The 19,013-nt window shown below is 35.3% G+C and overlaps 1 protein-coding gene across 1 annotated transcript in view; it reads left to right on the top strand.

Annotated features, from left to right (window-relative positions):
- TTC29 (tetratricopeptide repeat domain 29) overlaps positions 1–17,974 on the top strand; it is a 270,197-nt gene extending 252,223 nt beyond the window's left edge. Inside the window, 2 exon segments of the mRNA XM_030917105.1 lie at positions 17,204–17,270; positions 17,878–17,974. Coding sequence (XP_030772965.1) covers positions 17,204–17,270; positions 17,878–17,908 — 98 coding nt within the window. The 3' untranslated portion in view covers positions 17,909–17,974.
- The last annotated feature ends 1,039 nt before the right edge of the window (positions 17,975–19,013 follow it).

The raw sequence follows: 19,013 nt of genomic DNA, 5'->3' as shown, positions 1-19,013 counted from the left end.
AAGTTGGGTAGTGTGGGACCTCTGGCTTTGTTCTTTTTGCTTAGGATTGCTTTGGCTATTTGGGCTCTTTCTTGTTTCCACATGATTTTTAGAATTGTTTTTTATCATTATGTGAAAAATGATGTTGGTAGCTTGATAGAAACAGCATCGAATCGGCAGGTTGATTTGGAAATTATGGCCATTTCAACAATATTTATTCTTCCAATCCATGAACATGGAATGTTTTTCCATTGGTTTGTGTCATCTGTGATTTCTCTGAGCAGTGTTTTGAAGTTCTCCTTGTAGAGATCATTCAGCTCCTTAGTTAGATGTATTCCTAGGTAATTGTGTGTGTGTGTGTGTGTGTGTGTGTGTGTGTCTATTGTGAATGGGATTGTGTTCTTGATTTGACTCTCAGCTTGAAAGTTATTGTTATATAGAAATGCTACTGATTTTTTTACATTGATTTTGCATCCTGAAACTTTACTGAAGTTGTTTATCAGTTCCAGGAGCCTTTTGGCAGAGTCTTTAGGGTTTTCTAGGTATAGAATCATATCATCAACAAACAGAGATCGTTTTGTGACTTATTTTCCTATTTGGATGCTTTCTATTTCTTTCTCTTGCCTGATTGCTCTGGGTAGGACTTCCTTACATAACTAATTTTTATGTACTTATTAAAGAGTTGTCCATAGATCTTGCTGTTGAATTTTTTTAATCTGGCATTTCAAACCCACAGCTTTGTCTTTACTATATGTCTTTTGCACTCTCATATAAACTTTTAAGAACAGATGTATTCACTCACTCTGTCTGTCTTTCAATAGACATTTAATGGTCACCTTCTATGTGCTAACCAACATTTTATTACGTCATATTTTTAAAGTAAATCATAAGCTGCAGGCTATTCACTCAGAAAACACTATGTGTATACCAGCTCTAAGATATCATGCAAGGTAATACAGATACAGGGACAAATATATTAGTTTTCAAAAGAGAAAAATTTATAATCTGGAGATTACAAGGAAATGGTGATTATGTACTTAAATTCTAACCACAAAAAGTTCTCCAGAAATGACTTCTACTTATTTATCAGTCAAAATGTATACACATTTATATTGTGTGCACGTTGAGTATTGACAAAACATGCTTTAACACAGAGATGCTCTGCTTTTCTGTGTCTTGTCATATTTGACCCACCAATTATACTGTTAAAGAACCTGAGTCCTACCATGGAAACCCAGCAGACTGTTTTTACTGGGACAAGCATTTAAATGTATTTAAATGTGTTCTTTTAAAGTCAGTATTTGTTTTGAAACTCTGTGCCCCCTACTAAATTAATTGTTTTAAGAAGTTGTACATAAAAACCTCATTTCTTCTCTGAGGGTCATGCACTAATTCAGAGGGTTATGCCATGATTGCAGATTAAACTTCCCATGCCCCTCCTCAGCCATGTACCTCTGAATCTATCTAATTTGAACACAGTTACAAACTGCATCCAATCACCTATCCCACAAATGTGTGTTTTGCACTTGGGTTCTCAATGAATATCTGTTGAGTGTATGACAAATGAATAGAGATTATCATTTGTGACTGACACAGTGTATATTCAACATAAACCATATTACTACCAGAGAAGCAGTTTTAAACTTTCATCATTCTGAGAGTGGACTAGCATGAAAATCTCTGTCTTTTTCATTATTATACAAGCAGAATCAAAAATATGCTTAGTCAAAAGAGTGTCTACTTGGTTTGCTATTGAGTTCTACAAAACACATGACATAATGGGCCAGAGCCAGTCTAAGTGGCATTTCAGGAGTCTTTGAATATGACTTTTATTTCTTGTTGTCCTCACTTTCTCTGAAAAGAATGACTGATAGCCTTTCCATGTGATATCTTGGCTTTTAGGAGTGTTGTTTTATCTATTTTTTATGACTTAACCTTACATTTGTTAAGTGTAATTTTTGCTTTATGTAACATAAAAAAAAAAAATCTGTGATATGGTGCCCCATGAATTAACAACAATGGCTGGACCAAAGACAAGAAATCTTTTAAAAACAAATGTTCACATTAAATACCTTGGATAGGTAGGCCTTCTGGGGGTTTTTCTTTAATGCAAGAAAAGTACACCATTTCTGTTTTAAGAAATAGTTTCTTTTAGGTTTATACTGAGCTCGTCTGAAGTCGTATTACATAAGTAAGGGCTTAGTTTGTACGTTAGTATTTTACATCTTGGAGTCTTACTAAATCCTTTTTTGATCAATCTGATATTGAACAAATCTATATTGATTTCTTCTACACATGTTTATGGTATTTATTTTTATATATCTAGGATTAAAAGCTAAATTAACAAGTGTAATCAATTTTCTCAGTGATAAAGAAAAGTCTTCTAGTACTCTTAGATACATTCATCTAGGGACAAAATCTTAAGTGAAGATGTTGTAATAAATGGATCGATTTATTCAATCACTGGGCATGAAAACATTAGCCCTGGGAAAGCATTTTCCTCTAAGCGATTTAGCTACCGAGTTTCATTTATGTGGCACCAAATGATTTGCATTTTTAGAGAAATTTCATGTCTGCAGTGAGCTCCAATGAAAACATGAATAAATTGCTTTTTTTTTCTTTTTCTGACTTTATGAAGCTGAATCCATCAGGGATTGAATCAAAGTATAATGAAATAAAAGCAACAACTTATATGATGGAAACCCTAGATTTGGTTTCTCACTAGCCCAATCTCAGTTGTCATGGCCTACATGTCAGATTAGTGGTTTTCAGGGAGATCCCTGGAGTATATGGCTGTTTTCTTAACTGCTGCATTAGAAATGGTCTCTAAAAGACAAGAAAGTAAAAAGACAAACAACTATTAAGAACTAAATAGGTTTGCTGCAGTAGTTCTTGCCACAAAGTCAAATAAATCAATCTTTCCAAGCCTAACACTATACACTTGCCTAAGAGGTTTTCTTAAGACTCACCTACCTTTTGAATTAATTGAAGTGAGAATGAGCACAGAAGCTATGAGGATGGATTTAAGATCCAGATTAACCTGGGTTTGAATCGCCAGTGAAACTGTTATCAGCTGTATGAGATTGAGCACGTTAATCTCTCCAACCTTTAGTTTCCTTAGCTATACAAAAGGTAATAATACTTAGAGCATAGGGTGGTTGAGAGATTTAATATCATTTTTCATAAATAGAAAAGCAATTCTAAAATGTATATGGAACCACACAGACACACACAGAGACAGACACACACACAGACACACCCCAATAGCCAAGGCAATGATGAGCAGAAAGAACAAATCTGGAGGCATCACACTACCTGACTTCAAAATATACTACAAACTGATAATAATTAGAACAGCGTGATACTGGCATAAAAATAGAGTTCTTGACCAATAGAACAGAATAGAGAGCCCATAAATGGACCCACACATGTATGTACGCTCAATTGATTTTCAACAAAGATGCCAAGAATACACAACAGAAAAAGGATCGTCTCTTTAACAAAGGGTGCTGAGAAAACTGGGATATCCATATGCAGAATGAAATTTGATCCACACATCATATGCAAAATCAATTCAAAATGAATCGAAGACTTAAACATAGGACCTGACACTGTAATGCTACTAGAAGAAAACATAAGGGGAAAACTACTATGTGTCATTGGTCTAGGCAATAAGTTTTTAGATTTGACCCCAAAAGTGTAGCAACAAAAGCAAAAACAGACAAATGGGATTACATCAAAAGTAAAAGTTTCTGCACAAAAAAAGAAAACAACGGAGTGAAGAGACAACCTATGGATTGGGAGGAAATATTTGCAAGCCATACATCTGATAAGGGATTAATAACCAACATATAAAAAACTCAAACAACTCTATAGAAAGAAAACAAATGGCCTAATTTTAAAATGGGCTTGGGACCTGAATAGACATCTCTCAAAAAAAAAGACATAAATGGTGAACAGACATATGGAAAAATTGCTGACCATCATTAATCACTAATAAACTAAAATCACAATGAGATATCAATCCATACCTGTTAGAATGGCTGTTATCAAAAAGATGAAAGATCAATGTTGGCAAGGAGGTGGAGAAAAGGGAACCCTTGTACACTGTTGGTGAGACTATAAATTAGTACAATCATTACAGAAATCCATATGGAGTTTTCTCAAAAAACTAAAAATTAAAATTACCATATGATACAGCAGTCCTACTTCTGGGTATTTACCCAAATATTTGAAATCAGCACGACAGATGTCTGCACTCCCATGTTCATTGCAGCACTATTCCTAATAGCCAAGTCATGGAATCAACCTAAGTGTCCATAAACCAATGAATGGATAAAGAAAATAATGTGGTATATAGATGTGTGTGTGTGTGTGTGTGTGTGTGTGTATAAATAAAATGTGGTATATATACACACATATACATAATGTGGTGTGTGTGTGTGTGTGTATATAAATAAAATGTGGTATATATACACACATATACATAATGTGGTGTGTGTGTGTGTGTGTGTATAAATAAAATGTGGTATATATACACACATATACATAATGTGGTGTGTGTGTGTGTGTGTATATAAATAAAATGTGGTATATATACACACATATACATAATGTGGTGTGTGTGTGTGTGTGTGTATAAATAAAATGTGGTATATATACACACATATACATAATGTGGTGTGTGTGTGTGTGTGTGTGTGTGTATATATTATATATATATATATATATATAATCAGATTCAAGGGATGTTGATTTTTCAAATCTTATTTTTTTCCAACCAGAATATTTAAATGAAAAGTGGAAACTAAAATGTAAAAACATACATATGTGTATATATGTGTGTGTGTGTATATATACAATATATTGTGTGTGCATATACACACAGAATGTGTATATATGAATGAATAATACATATACGTATATTATCCAGCCTTAGAAAGTGAGAAATCCTGTCATTTGCAATATCATACATGGAATCGGAGAATAGTATACTAAATGAAATAAGCCAGGCATAGAAAGACACATATAAAATGTTCTCACTTATATTGGAATCTAAAATAATGTAACTCAAAGAAGCAGAGAGCAGAAGGATGGTTATCAGAGGATAGGAGTAGTGAGGTAAATGGGAAGATAATGGTCAAAAAGTACAAAGCCTCAATTAGACAGGAGGAATAAGGTTTTTTCTTTAAGATATATTGCACATCATGGTAAATATAGTCAGTAATAATGTATTGTACATTTCAGAATCTCTAAGACAGTAATTCTCAAATGCTCTCACCATAAAAAAATTATAAGCATTTGAAGTGTTGGACATGCTAACTAGCTTAATTTAACCATTTCACATTGTATTCATAGATCATAACATCACTTTGTACCCCATAAATACATATAATTATAATTTGTCAACATACAATTAAAAATTAAAACTAAATAATAAAGTGCTGGCCGGGCATGGTGGCTCACACTTGTAATCCCAGCACTTTGGGAGGCCGAGACAGGTCGATCACCTGAGGTCAGGAGTTTGAGACCAGCCTGGCCAACATGGTGAAATCCCATGTCTACTAAAAATACAAAAATTAGGCGGGCATTATGGCAGGTGCCTGTAATCCCAGCTACTCGGAGGCTGAGACAGAAAAATCACTTGAACCGGGAGGCGGAGATTGCAGTGAGCTGAGATTGCACCACTGTACTTCAGCCTAGGAGGCAGAGTGAGACTCCGTCTCAAAATAATAATAATAATAACAACAATAGAAGTGCTGATCACATTCTCTATTACAACATGAGGAAAACAATTGTTTTTACTTATTATGTAAATGTTGCAACTGAACAACAGACAAGCAGCTACAACTCCTTTTACCAACATGCTATTAATATTTTACTCCTACTCTTAATAGTAGTAAGATTCCATAAAGCAACAATTCTCAAACTTTAATGAGCAAACGAATCACCTTGGGATCCTGTTAAAAGGCAGATTCTGTGTTACTAGGTCTGAAGTGTGGCTTACATTTCTGCGTTTCTTTTTTTTTTTTTTTTTTTTTATTATACTTTAAGTTCTAGGGTACATGTGCATAACGTGCAGGTTTGTTACATATGTATACTTATGCCATGTTGGTGTGCTGCACCCATTAACTCGTCAGCACCCATCAATTCATCATTTATATCATGTGTAACTCCCCAGTGCAATCCCTCCCTCCTCCCCCCTCCCCATAATAGGCCCCAGTGTGTGATGTTCCCCTTCCCGAGTCCAAGTGATCTCATTGTTCAGTTCCCACCTATGAGTGAGAACATGCGGTGCTTGGTTTTCTGTTCTTGTGATAGTTTGCTAAGAGTGATGGTTTCCAGCTGCATCCATGTCCCTACAAAGGACGCAAACTCATCCTTTTTTATGGCTGCATAGTATTCCATGGTGTATATGTGCCACATTTTCTTAATCCAGTCTGTCACAGATGGACATTTGGGTTGATTCCAAGTCTTTGATATTGTGAATAGTGCCGCAATAAACATGCGTGTGCATGTGTCTTTATAGCAGCATGATTTATAATCCTTTGGGTATATACCCAGTAGTGGGATGGCTGGGTCATATGGTACATCTAGTTCCAGATCCTTGAGGAATTGCCATACTGTTTTCCATAATGGTTGAACTAGTTTACAATCCCACCAACAGTGTAAAAGTGTTCCTATTTCTCCACATCCTCTCCAACACCTGTTGTTTCCTGACTTTTTAATGATTGCCATTCTAACTGGTGTGAGATGGTATCTCATTGTGGTTTTGATTTGCATTTCTCTGATGGCGAGTGATGATGAGCATTTTTTCATGTGTCTGTTGGCTGTATGAATGTCTTCTTTTGAGAAATGTCTGTTCATATCCTTTGCCCACTTTTTGATGGGGTTGTTTGTTTTTTTCTTGTATATTTGTTTGAGTTCTTTGTAGATTCTGGATATTAGCCTTTTGTCAGATGAGCAGGTTGCAAAAATTTTCTCCCATTCTGTAGGCTGCCTGTTCACTCTGATGGTAGTTTCTTTTGCTGTGCAGAAGCTCTTTAGTTTAATTAGATCCCATTTGTCAATTTTTGCTTTTGCTGCCGTTGCTTTTGGTGTTTTAGACATGAAGTCCTTGCCCATGCCTATGTCCTGAATGGTACTACCTAGATTTTCTTCTAGGGTTTTTATGGTATTAGGAATCCAGCTTACAAGGGATGTAAAGGACCTCTTCAAGGAGAACTACAAACCACTGCTCAGTGAAATCAAAGAGGACACAAACAAATGGAAGAACATACCATGCTCATGGATAGGAAGAATCAATATCATGAAAATGGCCATACTGCCCAAGGTTATTTATAGATTCAATGCCATCCCCATCAAGCTACCAATGAGTTTCTTCACAGAATTGGAAAAAACTGCTTTAAAGTTCATATGGAACCAAAAAAGAGCCCGCATTGCCAAGACAATCCTAAGTCAAAAGGACAAAGCTGGAGGCGTCACGCTACCTGACTTCAAACTATACTACAAGGCTACAGTAACCAAAACAGCATGGTACTGGTACCAAAACAGAGCTATAGACCAATGGAACAGAACAGAGTCCTCAGAAATAATACCACACATCTACAGCCATCTGATCTTTGACAAACCTGACAAAAACAAGAAATGGGGAAAGGATTCCCTATTTAATAAATGGTGCTGGGAAAATTGGCTAGCCATAAGTAGAAAGCTGAAACTGGATCCTTTCCTTACCCCTTATACGAAGATTAATTCAAGATGGATTAGAGACTTAAATGTTAGACCTAATACCATTTCTGCGTTTCTAACAAGCTTCAGGTAATGTTAATGCTGCTGGTTTGGAGACCACACTTTGAGTAGCAGACATATATATAGATCACCTGGAAGCTGGTAACTTATTTCAAAATGTATTTCTCATTGTCATTGTTTTAAACAGACCAGTTCATTCTTACGAAAATTTAAGAGGAAGAGTATCTTACTTGGGATGTGCAAGGTTTTGATTTTTAATTTTGGTGAGGGAATTGTTTGGGTTTTTCGGAGATGTTATTTCTAGGAACTACTTTGCTGCTGACCAGATATATATTTACTCATAATACTATATTTGGACTGGATATTGTATATCTACAGAATCTCTTCTTTGGAAATCTCAACATACATTAGAAAACTCAATTTTTACAAAAACATTCATTTTCACATCTCTGGATTATTCATTAAAAATATCATCCCCTGGATGATGGATGTGTTTACAGCATAGATTTTGAATGGTTTCACAGACATATACTTACCTGCAAACCCATCAAGTTTTATAAATTAAATATGTACAGCTTTTATTATGTCAATCATACTTCAATAAAGTGTTACAAAAATTATCTCACATAATTCTCTGTTCTAAAGTACAGACAACGTGAAAAGAACATGAATACAGAGCTTGTGTATTTTCCAAACGGTTACTCTGAAGTAACCAGAAAAAAAAAAACTGAAATCTATCTATCTATCAACATTTAGTTTCATATTATATATATTACACTGCACATAATTTGGTCAAGAAAATTAAACTTTTGGAGTGATCATGAAATGGTTATTTCTTTGAATTCATTAGCTGATCTTCAAGCCTCAGATCAGGGAAATACATGAGAAGGATAAGTTTTCAAATTAATGTTTAAATTAGAGACAGGCTTTCTTATTTTCAGATTCGAAGGATGTTGATTTTTCAAATCTTTTTTTTTCAGAATATTTAAATGAAAAGTGTAAACTAAAATGTAAAAGCTAAAATAATGATCAGTGTATATCTTTAACTTTTCACAACCAACCTTCAAGTGACATTAGATGTTTAACACATAGTGTAAGAATTTTTTCCCTTTTGTTTTTAGTTGACACATTATAATTGTAGATATTTATGGAATACAGGGTGATATTTTGATACGTGTTTACAACGTGTAATGATCAAATCAGGGTAATTAGCATAGCCATCACCTCAAACATTTATCATTTCTTTGTGTTGTGAACATTCAAAATTCTGTCTTCTAGCTTTTGGAAAATAGTCAACAAATTATAGTTAACTATATTCACCCTGCAATGCTTCTGAACACCAGACTTCCTTCCTCCTATCTAGCTGTAATTTTGTATCTATTAACCAACATCTCCCACCTTCTCCCATCCCCCAACCCTTCCCAGCCTCTAATACCCACTATTCTGTTCTCCACTTCCATGAGCTGGAATTATTTTAGCTTCCACATGTGAGTGAGAATATGCAGTATTTATCTTTCTGTGCCTGCCCCATTTCACTGAACATAATGTTCTCCAGGCTTATTCCTGTGGCAGCAAACGACAGGATTGCATTCTGTTTTGTAGCTTAATAGTACTCTATTGTGTATATACACCACATTTCCTTTGTCCTTTTGTCTGTTAATGGACACTTAGGTTGATTCCATGTCTCAGCTACCATAGATAGTGCTGCAATACACATGGAGGTGCAGGTATCCCTTGAATGTATTTATTTTATTTCCTTTGTATAAATACTCAGCAGTGGGATTACTGGATTGCATGACAGTTCTATTTTTATAGTTTTTTGAGAAATCTCCATAATGGCTGTACTAATTTACATTCCCACCAACGGTAACACATAGTATAAGAATCTTATAGGCCAGGCATGGTAGCTCATGCTTGTCATCCCAATACTTTGGTACACCAAGACAGAAGGATTACTTGAGGCCAGGAGTTCAAGAGCAGAGTAGGCAAAGAAACGAGATCCCATCTCTACAAGAATTTTTTTTTTTTTTTTTTAATTAGCCAGACATGGTGGCATACGCCTGTAGTCCCAGCTACTTGGGAGGCTGAGGAGGCAGGAGGATTGCTTGAGCCTGTAAGGTCAAGGCTACAGTAAGCGAGACCCTGTGTCAAAAAAAGAAGTTTACAATTACATCCTTCCATTTCTCCCCTTCTTACCTTTGTACAACGTTGTCATGTGTTGTACTTACCACCTCCGATGCTCTTCATTTCTTTACATAGATCCAGATTGTCATGTGGTATCATTTTTCTTCTGCCTTGAGGACTTGTAGTGCAAATATGCTGCTAATGAATTGCTTCAGCTTTTGTCTGTCTGAAAAGTATTTTTGCCTTCATTTTATAAAGATATTTTCCGTGGGTATGGCATTGTATGTTTCATAGGTTTTTTTTTTTTTTTTTTTTTTTTAATTTTTGTACTTTAAGTTTCTTAAGCTGGAGGTCTATTGAGCTTCTTGGATATGTGGGCTTATAGTCTTCATCAATTTTAGAAAATTTTCAGCCGTAATTTCTTAAACTATTTTTCAATTCTTTCTCCATATCCTTTTTAGAATGCCAATACATGTCTATTAGGCTGCTTGAAGCTGTTCTATAGTTTATTGATAATATGTTCATCTTTTTTACTCTCTTTCTTCATTTTGTGGCTTCTACTACTCTGTCTTCAAGTTTATTAATGTTTTATTTTATTTTCCTTGTCTCTACTTAACATTTTAAATGTCTAAAATACAGTTAGAGTAACTTTGTTTTTGTTCCTAATTCTAATAATTATGTCAGTTATGGGTCAGTTTTGATTGATTTTTCTCCTCATTGTGCCTTTTTGCATGTTTTGTATTCAAAACATATTTCTTGTGTTTCAGAAATCACTGGCTTTTGTAGTCTGATGTCCAGTGTCTTCAAAATCATTGTTTCATATATTTTGTTCAGGTTTTTTAGGGTAGGGCGGAGTGTTTTAGGAAAGAAGTTAATCTGATTTCTGTTACTCTGTCTTGAATAGAAAAAAAATGCAGGATTTATAATGTAGCAAAAAATCAAAGAAATAAAAAAAAACTGTATGAAGACATTAACACACTATTTATCTTAAGAAAATATTTAGTGTCTGGACAGATTAATAGACCTGAATCAGATATTCTCATTAAAAGTTTAAATGCCCAGAAAAAGAAATTCAGTTATCATTCTATGTCAATATGGTATCTTCAGTGCTTCGTTCAAGCCTAGTTGCATTCCATTTATTCAAAGTAATGGTGCGTAAGGTTAAAAAAAAGAATATATAATTTTGAATTGGAATATACTTCTGATTTTTGCATAAATTTTAATTGCTTGAATATTAATAAAAACTCTTGGCAAGGGAATTGTTATATACCAGATCCTGTGATATGAAAGAACACATGTCAGTTTTTGACACTTTCAAGAGAGTCTATCCAAACTTGAAAGATGCCTCCTGCCTTAAAAGTTTCCATCTTGATTATTATGCTCATCAGATATAGAATTACCACATCATGATTTCTACTTCAAAACACAGATAGGACAGATTCACTTTTTGTTTTGTTAAGAACAAAATGTAGAAAAATATTACCCCCAAAATCACATATTTTTGATAGAGTGAGATTAACTCTATAATCTTAGGCTTTGATTCATAAATTTTTACAAAACTGTAAGATGAGAAAGCCATGAATGACAAACCAATATTATACAATGAGGAGGAGGAGGAGGAGGAGGAGGAGGAGGAGGAGGAAAAGGAATAAAGAAATATCCAATTGTATGCCAACATTAAATATATTGATGCCCAAACCATACTTCACATGACTAAATTTTTGCTAAAGGAAAACATTTGCATTGTATGGTTATTATATGCTGCTCGTTTCCCCTCCCCCACCCCTTACACACATACACACACACACACACACACACACATGATCAATTCTCCCACCTTCTCTGCTCTGTGTCCCAGGAGACTGACTTCAGACTGCATCACACAGGCTGACTTGCCTTCTGGCTTCATCTTATGGATTTAGCCAAAGGGAGTCACCAGCAGATGAGAGGTTAGGAAGGTGGAGAGTGAGAATACTATTCCTCTGCCCCTCACTTCAGCTCCTTTCTGACAACTGTGACATTCTGCAACTGCTACTTCTAGATTTAGAAAAAGCAGTCCCTTTTCTAAATCTCTGCCCTCACCCAACATCCAGTGGCACCATCCTCTCTCCTTACCCTGAATTTAGACCCAGAGATGATAATGGCATGGCACCCTCTTTTGCAAGTCCCTAGATGCCTCAATATCCCTTATTAGCTCCTTAGCCCTGCCCTCATCTCTTAATAGTCCCTTCATTAAAGTCTCTTCAAAATCCCAGTTGTATGTGCCATCTGTTTCCTCCTGACTGATACCCACTCATCTATTGTGAGTTTCAAGTGAGTAGCTAAAGACAAGCTAGTACAAGAAATATTAGGAAACCTCCACCTGCTGAAAAGTTCAATTGATTAAGAGAACAGTGCTAATGAGGCCAAAATTAGTATCTGGCTGTGTTCCAGGATCACAGCCTGCATCCCTGACCAGCCATTTTACAAACTATCAGTTACAAGGAAGACCATGCCAAAGAGCAAACATGAGTCTATGCCAATCCATCATCACTCCTGGGAACACAGCTCAAGGACTGAGCTGTTCAACTGAGATAGTGTCAAAATCATCTTTGTTCCCAAAGGACAGCTTTTGTAATGTGATTCTAATGAAAAAATTTATATGTTATTTTAAATAATAAAGTCATAACTGTCGATACCTTTTTCAAAGATGAGCTCTCATCTCATTACTTATTTGTGGCTAATTCATAATAAAATAATTCAAAAGTCAAGCTTATCTAAGTATGCTTTTTATTGGTAATGGGATTCTGGGTTTATAAAAACCAGATTTATAGCCCTGAACCAGATATTCTCATTGTAATTAAACGAGTGAACCTATACAACCATCATATGAAGAATAAACAGTTAAATATTTCATTTATTTATTTATTGGAAGGGATTTTCTGATTATCAAGTGTGATTGACAAGTTTTCAGTTCATATACACATTTCCCCAAAACAGAACTTTGTTCTCTTCAGTACAGTGGCCTTGTAAAATCATATTGTAAGTAGGCCATTGTAGATGTGCCATTATATTAACATTGATATACTGGCTTACTTCCAGCGTAATTTTATATGATTTACATGGTGGGGAAGGGAGATTTCTGTTCCTTTTTCAGAAATCAGTTTCTGAGACTCTTTACTATCAATGAGAGAGAAGTACTGTTTCTACTAAAATTGAATCTATGACTATCATAAAATCTACTGAAATACAAAAACAAAATATCTCATTGTTAATAATAGCATAATTTTAAGATCACCCATAAGATAGGAGTATAGTTTATACGCAGTATTTATTCTTAATCAGTTTCATAAAACATAATCTGAGTTTTATTTTTCAAACAAAAGCTTTTGAGTCATTTGGACAAGGTCAACAGAAAGCACAGTCTTTTAACATTAGGTGATCAACTTTTTGACAATGGCAGGACCAGCATAGCTAATGGAATAATAGCCTGCAGGGTCCAGCTAAATATGATATACGAATGTAATCAACCTCTGTGATGACTATTCAAAAGTAATCCCTTTAGCTTTGAACTGCAACATATATTTCAACAAGGCAAAAACCATATGAAGAAATTCTCTGCAGACCACACTGATACCATACAGCCTTCATATCGTGCTCTCTGTATTTGCTGCTTATAGTGAGTTTTAAATTTAAGGTAATGACTACTGTATATTCATGTGAGCATACAACAATACTTTTGATTTGTTGTAGAAAGGTTGAATCCATTACCAGGGGTCTAGTCTATAAACTCTGATACAACCTTTATGAATGAGTTATTTACCCTTTTTGAGAGTAAGGCCACTACAAATGTTTAGCATGCCAAAATTATAAAAATTCATTTACCTTTCTAGTCACCAAACTACCAGGTAATGTCTCCTCTGTTTCAACTCATACTTCTCTATAGATAACATTTTAAAAATCTTGTTTACATATAATACTGTATAATATAAATATTATATTCCATTGTTTTCAAAAAAAGGGATGCAATGGTGGATTTATAGCAGTTTGGCATTTACTGGCTTATTCTATTGCTTTTGTAACATATAGGCTAAGTGGTGGTATAAATGAGATCTTTTTGTTGCCCACTTCAATCTACCATTTCAGAGTCTTTACTATTAGCAAAAAGGAAGTGCCAATTTCTACTGAAATGTAGATCGTATAAGCAAATATCACACTTCAACGTGTTGTTGCTTCTGGTCTCCCTTACTAGAGTGGTACTGGTCTCAGTCTTCCAGCTCCCTTGAAGTCCTACAGATCAAACATCTCAAATCACACCTTAAGTCAGACCCACAGTGCAAAACCTAGGTTATAATCCAAATGAGTGTTTTTGCAGTGATGGAACCAAGAGTCAACTGACCTGTGGTGAGTGAGTACCCAATGTCTAACACTCAGACTCAGAAGAAGTATCCAGTCATGCATTGCATAAGGACATTTCTGTCAACAATATATGCCATACACAATGGTGGTCCTAAGAGATAATGGAGCTGGAAGATTCCTATGCACTAGTGACATTTTAGCCATCATAACACTGTGGTGCAATGCATTACCTTTACTATGTTTAGCTATACAAATACTCATTATAGTGTTACAGATGCCTATAATATTCACTATAGTAATGTGCCAAACAGGTTCATAGCCCAGAAGCAATATGCTATACCATATAATAGCCTACTATGTAGTAGACTATGCCATCTAGATTTGTGTAAGTACACTCTATGATGTTTGTACAACATCACCTAATGACTCATTTCTTTGAAGATATCCGTGTCATTAAGTGACACATGACTATATATTTCTTTGCTCATTTCATTGGTGAGAACTTAAGTCACATGGCTTTAACTAAATAGTTCTCTACTGATAGGAAAGACCTAACAGAGAGGAAGAGCACAGATGAGTGGGAGGCAGAAGGAAGGACTGCAACTATGTCTTGTCTAGACAAGAGGGTCTGAAATCTAGTGAAGAAGTAGAGGGATAACAGTTCATTGATACTAACAGAAGGGAAGACAGAGTATACAGAATAGAAGCAGTAGGTGAGTAACTCTCCCCACAGGACTTGTGGAAGATTTTTCCTACTGTTATTTATTTCCTCAATGAAACCAGAAAATAAATCATCAGCTGAGAAAAGTGCAGGGTGGGAGGTTTGAGAAAAGTAGAAGATTTAGTCATCTAGGGTAATGGAAGAATGAGTGGACCAGGAATGTTTCATAGAAAGGCCTGGAAGCGCAAGGGTCTACTTAATGTTTGTGACCATGAATTTAAGATGAGGCATCTCAGGCCAGTTGTGTATTTTCTCCAGCCATGTTGAACTATACAGTGCAGGAGGGGAATCGGCAGATAACTGGATTTAACTAGGGCTATACTTTTGCCAAGTAAGTAAACAAAGTGAAAAGAAGAGAAATTTAGACTTTATGCAAGGAAGTACATAACCATGGAATTTAAATTATATGAGGAAGGAAGAAGAGACAGAAAAATTAGGAGAAACAGTGAAAATGTGGTAGGAATGAAGTAGAAGAATTGCTGGGGTCAGGATACCAGAAGGAGTGATCTGGAAATACAAAAGGAGGCAGCCAAGCAGTTAAATACAGGAAAATGAGCTAGAGGGGGCTCATAGTTACTGATAATGACAAGGTCTAAGTATGACCAGGGGAATTAATGGCTGTGGTAATGTAAAGGACAAGATGTAAAAGAACAGGAGGTCAAGGAATTGAGACTTAGGGTGGAATAATCTTCTACCTCTACAATGAAATTACTAAGTTAAGAAAGTAGTAGTACGGTGACAATGAGGCAATGATAACATCAACTGAGAATGATTCCACTTGTAGGTAGATCACAATAGTGACAAATGGTTGACTGTATAATCTAATGACATGAGTGTTAGAGAGGGAAAGAGGAAGGGCAAATGTCCTGAAAGAACAAGGAGGAAAGAGGACTCCAACCCATCTTCAGGTCCAGCAGTGAGAAGACCAAGAAAAATACAATAAAAATGAGTTTCTGGGCTGATAGTATCTTGAGAGAAGAGACAAATTTCTGTTAGAGCAAGAAAGTAAAAGGAATTTCAGAAAATAGGGTAAGGATATAGGACATTTTGCTGAAATAATGAATCAAATATTCCAAAAGGCAAAGTAGAACTCTTTTAGGAATTGCAGTGGGTAGGAGATGGGGACAGAACAGGAAAGGTAATAAAAAATAGAATGAAGGGCCTGAAAACTGGGGCCTGTCATAAACAGGAATAAACAGCATCTTATTAGATTAATCCCAGTGAATTCAAATCAAAAGTAAAGGAGCAGATATGAAAGTTAAAGTTAAGTAACAAATTAACATGGCGCTCTCTCTCTATATATATACATATAGTATATGATAAATGAAGTCATTTATACATGTATATCTACATAAACAAACTTCCCATATTTGACTTCATTATCATAATATCATAATAGTGAAGCCAAATATGGGAAGTTTTTATATATGTATGTTTATATATGTAGTTATATGTATACATAGACACACATACATGTAGATAGATAGATAGATAGATAGATAGATAGATAGATAGATGGATAGATAGATAGATAAATAGATAAACTTTCCATATTTGACTTGATTATTTGGGTACTTTATATTGCTCCTTAAATTAATTTTCCTTTTGAGTATTATTTTTAAAAGTCATCTTCCCCAAAACAAGGTGGCCTTTTCAGTAGCCATTTTATTATATCACAAGAATTCTGTGGATTAGGAATTCAAGCAGGGCTCGGCTGGACATTAATTGAAGTCACTAAGTGGTATTCAGCTGACAGATGGGCTGGTTTGAAGGGTCAAAGACAGCTTCACTGGCAGGCTGGAGATTTGGCCAAGATGGCTGGAAGGCTGGACTCAGCTGGGACTGTCTGCTAGAACATCTATACATGGCCGTTCCAGCATGGCAGTCCCAGGGTATGAGGACTTATGTGGTGATTCGCTTCCTCCAAAAACAGTATCCTAAGATAACCAGGTAGAGGCTGCATAGCCTTTATGGACCTAGCCCCAGAGCTCATTTTTGACACTTCCTCCACATTTAGCTGATCACAAAAGAGTCTTAAGGGTAGCTCAATTTCAAGAAGAAAACAAGATTCTGCTCCTTCATGGGGGATTGACAAGATCATACCGTACAGGAACATGTGGAGTGGGAGAGATTGCTGTGACCATCTTTGTACGATACAATCTGCCCTGGTGATACATACACCTTTATAGGTGAAGGACAGATATCCCTGAAAAGGGATTCCCAGGTTCAAGATCAAAATAACTATAAACCGTGTTCATGATAAACTATTTACTTTGTATATATTTTTTTTAGAAGAGTTTCGAGGATCCACGGTGGAAACTGTATCTCAAAAATCAGAACATTTGGAAGAACTCAGTAGGTATGATAAATCAAGTAAAAAGTTCCTATTAAGTACCCACTTTGTGCAATATACTAAGTATAATCTCATTCTCCAAACACAAAAAGAGAAGTTTCATCCAGCACTTGATAACCTTAATACTGAAACACTGCTTTAAAAAAAATCACAGGCCGGGCGCGGTGGCTCAAGCCTGTAATCCCAGCACTTTGGGAGGCCGAGACGGGCGGATCACGAGGTCAGGAGATCGAGACCATCCTGGCTAATACGGTGAAACCCCGTCTCTACTAAAAAATACAAAAAACTAGCCGGGCGAGGTGGCGGGCGCCTGTAGTCCCAGCTACTCGGGAGGCTGAGGCAGGAAAATGGCGTAAACCCGGGGGGCGGAGCTTGCAGTGAGCTGAGATCTGGCCACTGCACTCCAGCCTGGGTGACAGAGCGAGACTCCATCTCAAAAAAAAAAAAAAAAAAAAAAAATCACAGATTTATTGTCAAATATCACATAAGGTTAAGTATTGTTAATTTTGAAGCCACATATGAAAATTACAGAAAACAAATTATTTTTCAAAACAAATGTTCTTTGCTTTCTAGCCCAATATAAAAGTTAAATCTATAATTTATTTTATTTCAGATTTCCAGGTGATCAAAAAAATGAAACTTAAAGCAGCTTTTCACTTAACGTCAAAGCGAGAAGAAATCCATCATGTCACCTTAGACTTCAATACTTGTAATAGGAACATGTTACAGACAATATAGAGTTATAATAAAACTGACTATGACTCTTTCATTGCATTTTGTATTGCAGTATATTACTATAAATTTAGTCCAAAACATCTAAATCCATGAAAATAAAATATATTCCAATTCTTAGAAATATCAGCAATCATCCAGGAAATAAACAATTTCCTCTTCTCCACTATTCCACAAGAAATAATGATACCATGAAACCAAAATAAGAAAATATTTTCTAATGAGAAAATAATTACAAGCTTAAGAAAAGCTTGTAATTTCTTAAGCAAGAAATTTCTTTCTTGCTGAATTCATGTAGGATAGTATTTACTAAAATTCTAGGGAAAATTTTCAACATAGATAAAAAGAATATAAGCAATTAAGACTACCATATTGACAAGTACTGTTTGAAACAGTTTGCTTTACCTGTGTAAAAGTATATTTTATGATACTTTTAACTGATAGCACATAATCAAATTTATCCATGTCAACTTAAAAAGTTTAACTAAGTCCTTCAGTCTTACAAGCCTTACCTAATGTGTCTTGCAAATGAAATAACACAGCTGAGATCATTACATGTATAATTTTGGGAGATCTGAAGATCTCCTGAAGATTACAGCTGTGAGCCACCACGCCAGGCTTTTACTTTGTTATATAACGTTTCTTTAACCATAACCATTTACATTACAAATACCCCATCTCATCTTACTCTATCTAAAAAGTAGATTAACCAGGAGAAAACTGCATTTCCTTTTATAAGAACAATTCTAACTTTGAAGTTCAAATTGAAGTTCAAATTCAAATAAATACTTTTTTCCTCTGTAATAACTGCTTTTTCCTATAGTGTCTTCTTAGTTTTAAGGTTCCTTGAAAAGATGTCTGGAAAGTTTTGTAAGAATATTTGTAATCAAAACGCCCACGTCTTTGAAAACACTTCAGGAAATGAGATATATCAAACATAAACCTATCATCGGCAAGGTCAACAGAAACTGGAATTTACAATCAAATGCTGAATGGCCACAGTGCTATCCCTTCTGA

This window comes from Rhinopithecus roxellana, chromosome 2, assembly GCF_007565055.1.
Source record: "Rhinopithecus roxellana isolate Shanxi Qingling chromosome 2, ASM756505v1, whole genome shotgun sequence".
In the NCBI taxonomy this organism is placed as follows: Eukaryota; Metazoa; Chordata; class Mammalia; order Primates; family Cercopithecidae; genus Rhinopithecus; species Rhinopithecus roxellana.
The sequence above is the reverse complement of the archived record's forward strand: the minus strand, read 5'-3'. Positions and strand labels throughout refer to the sequence as shown.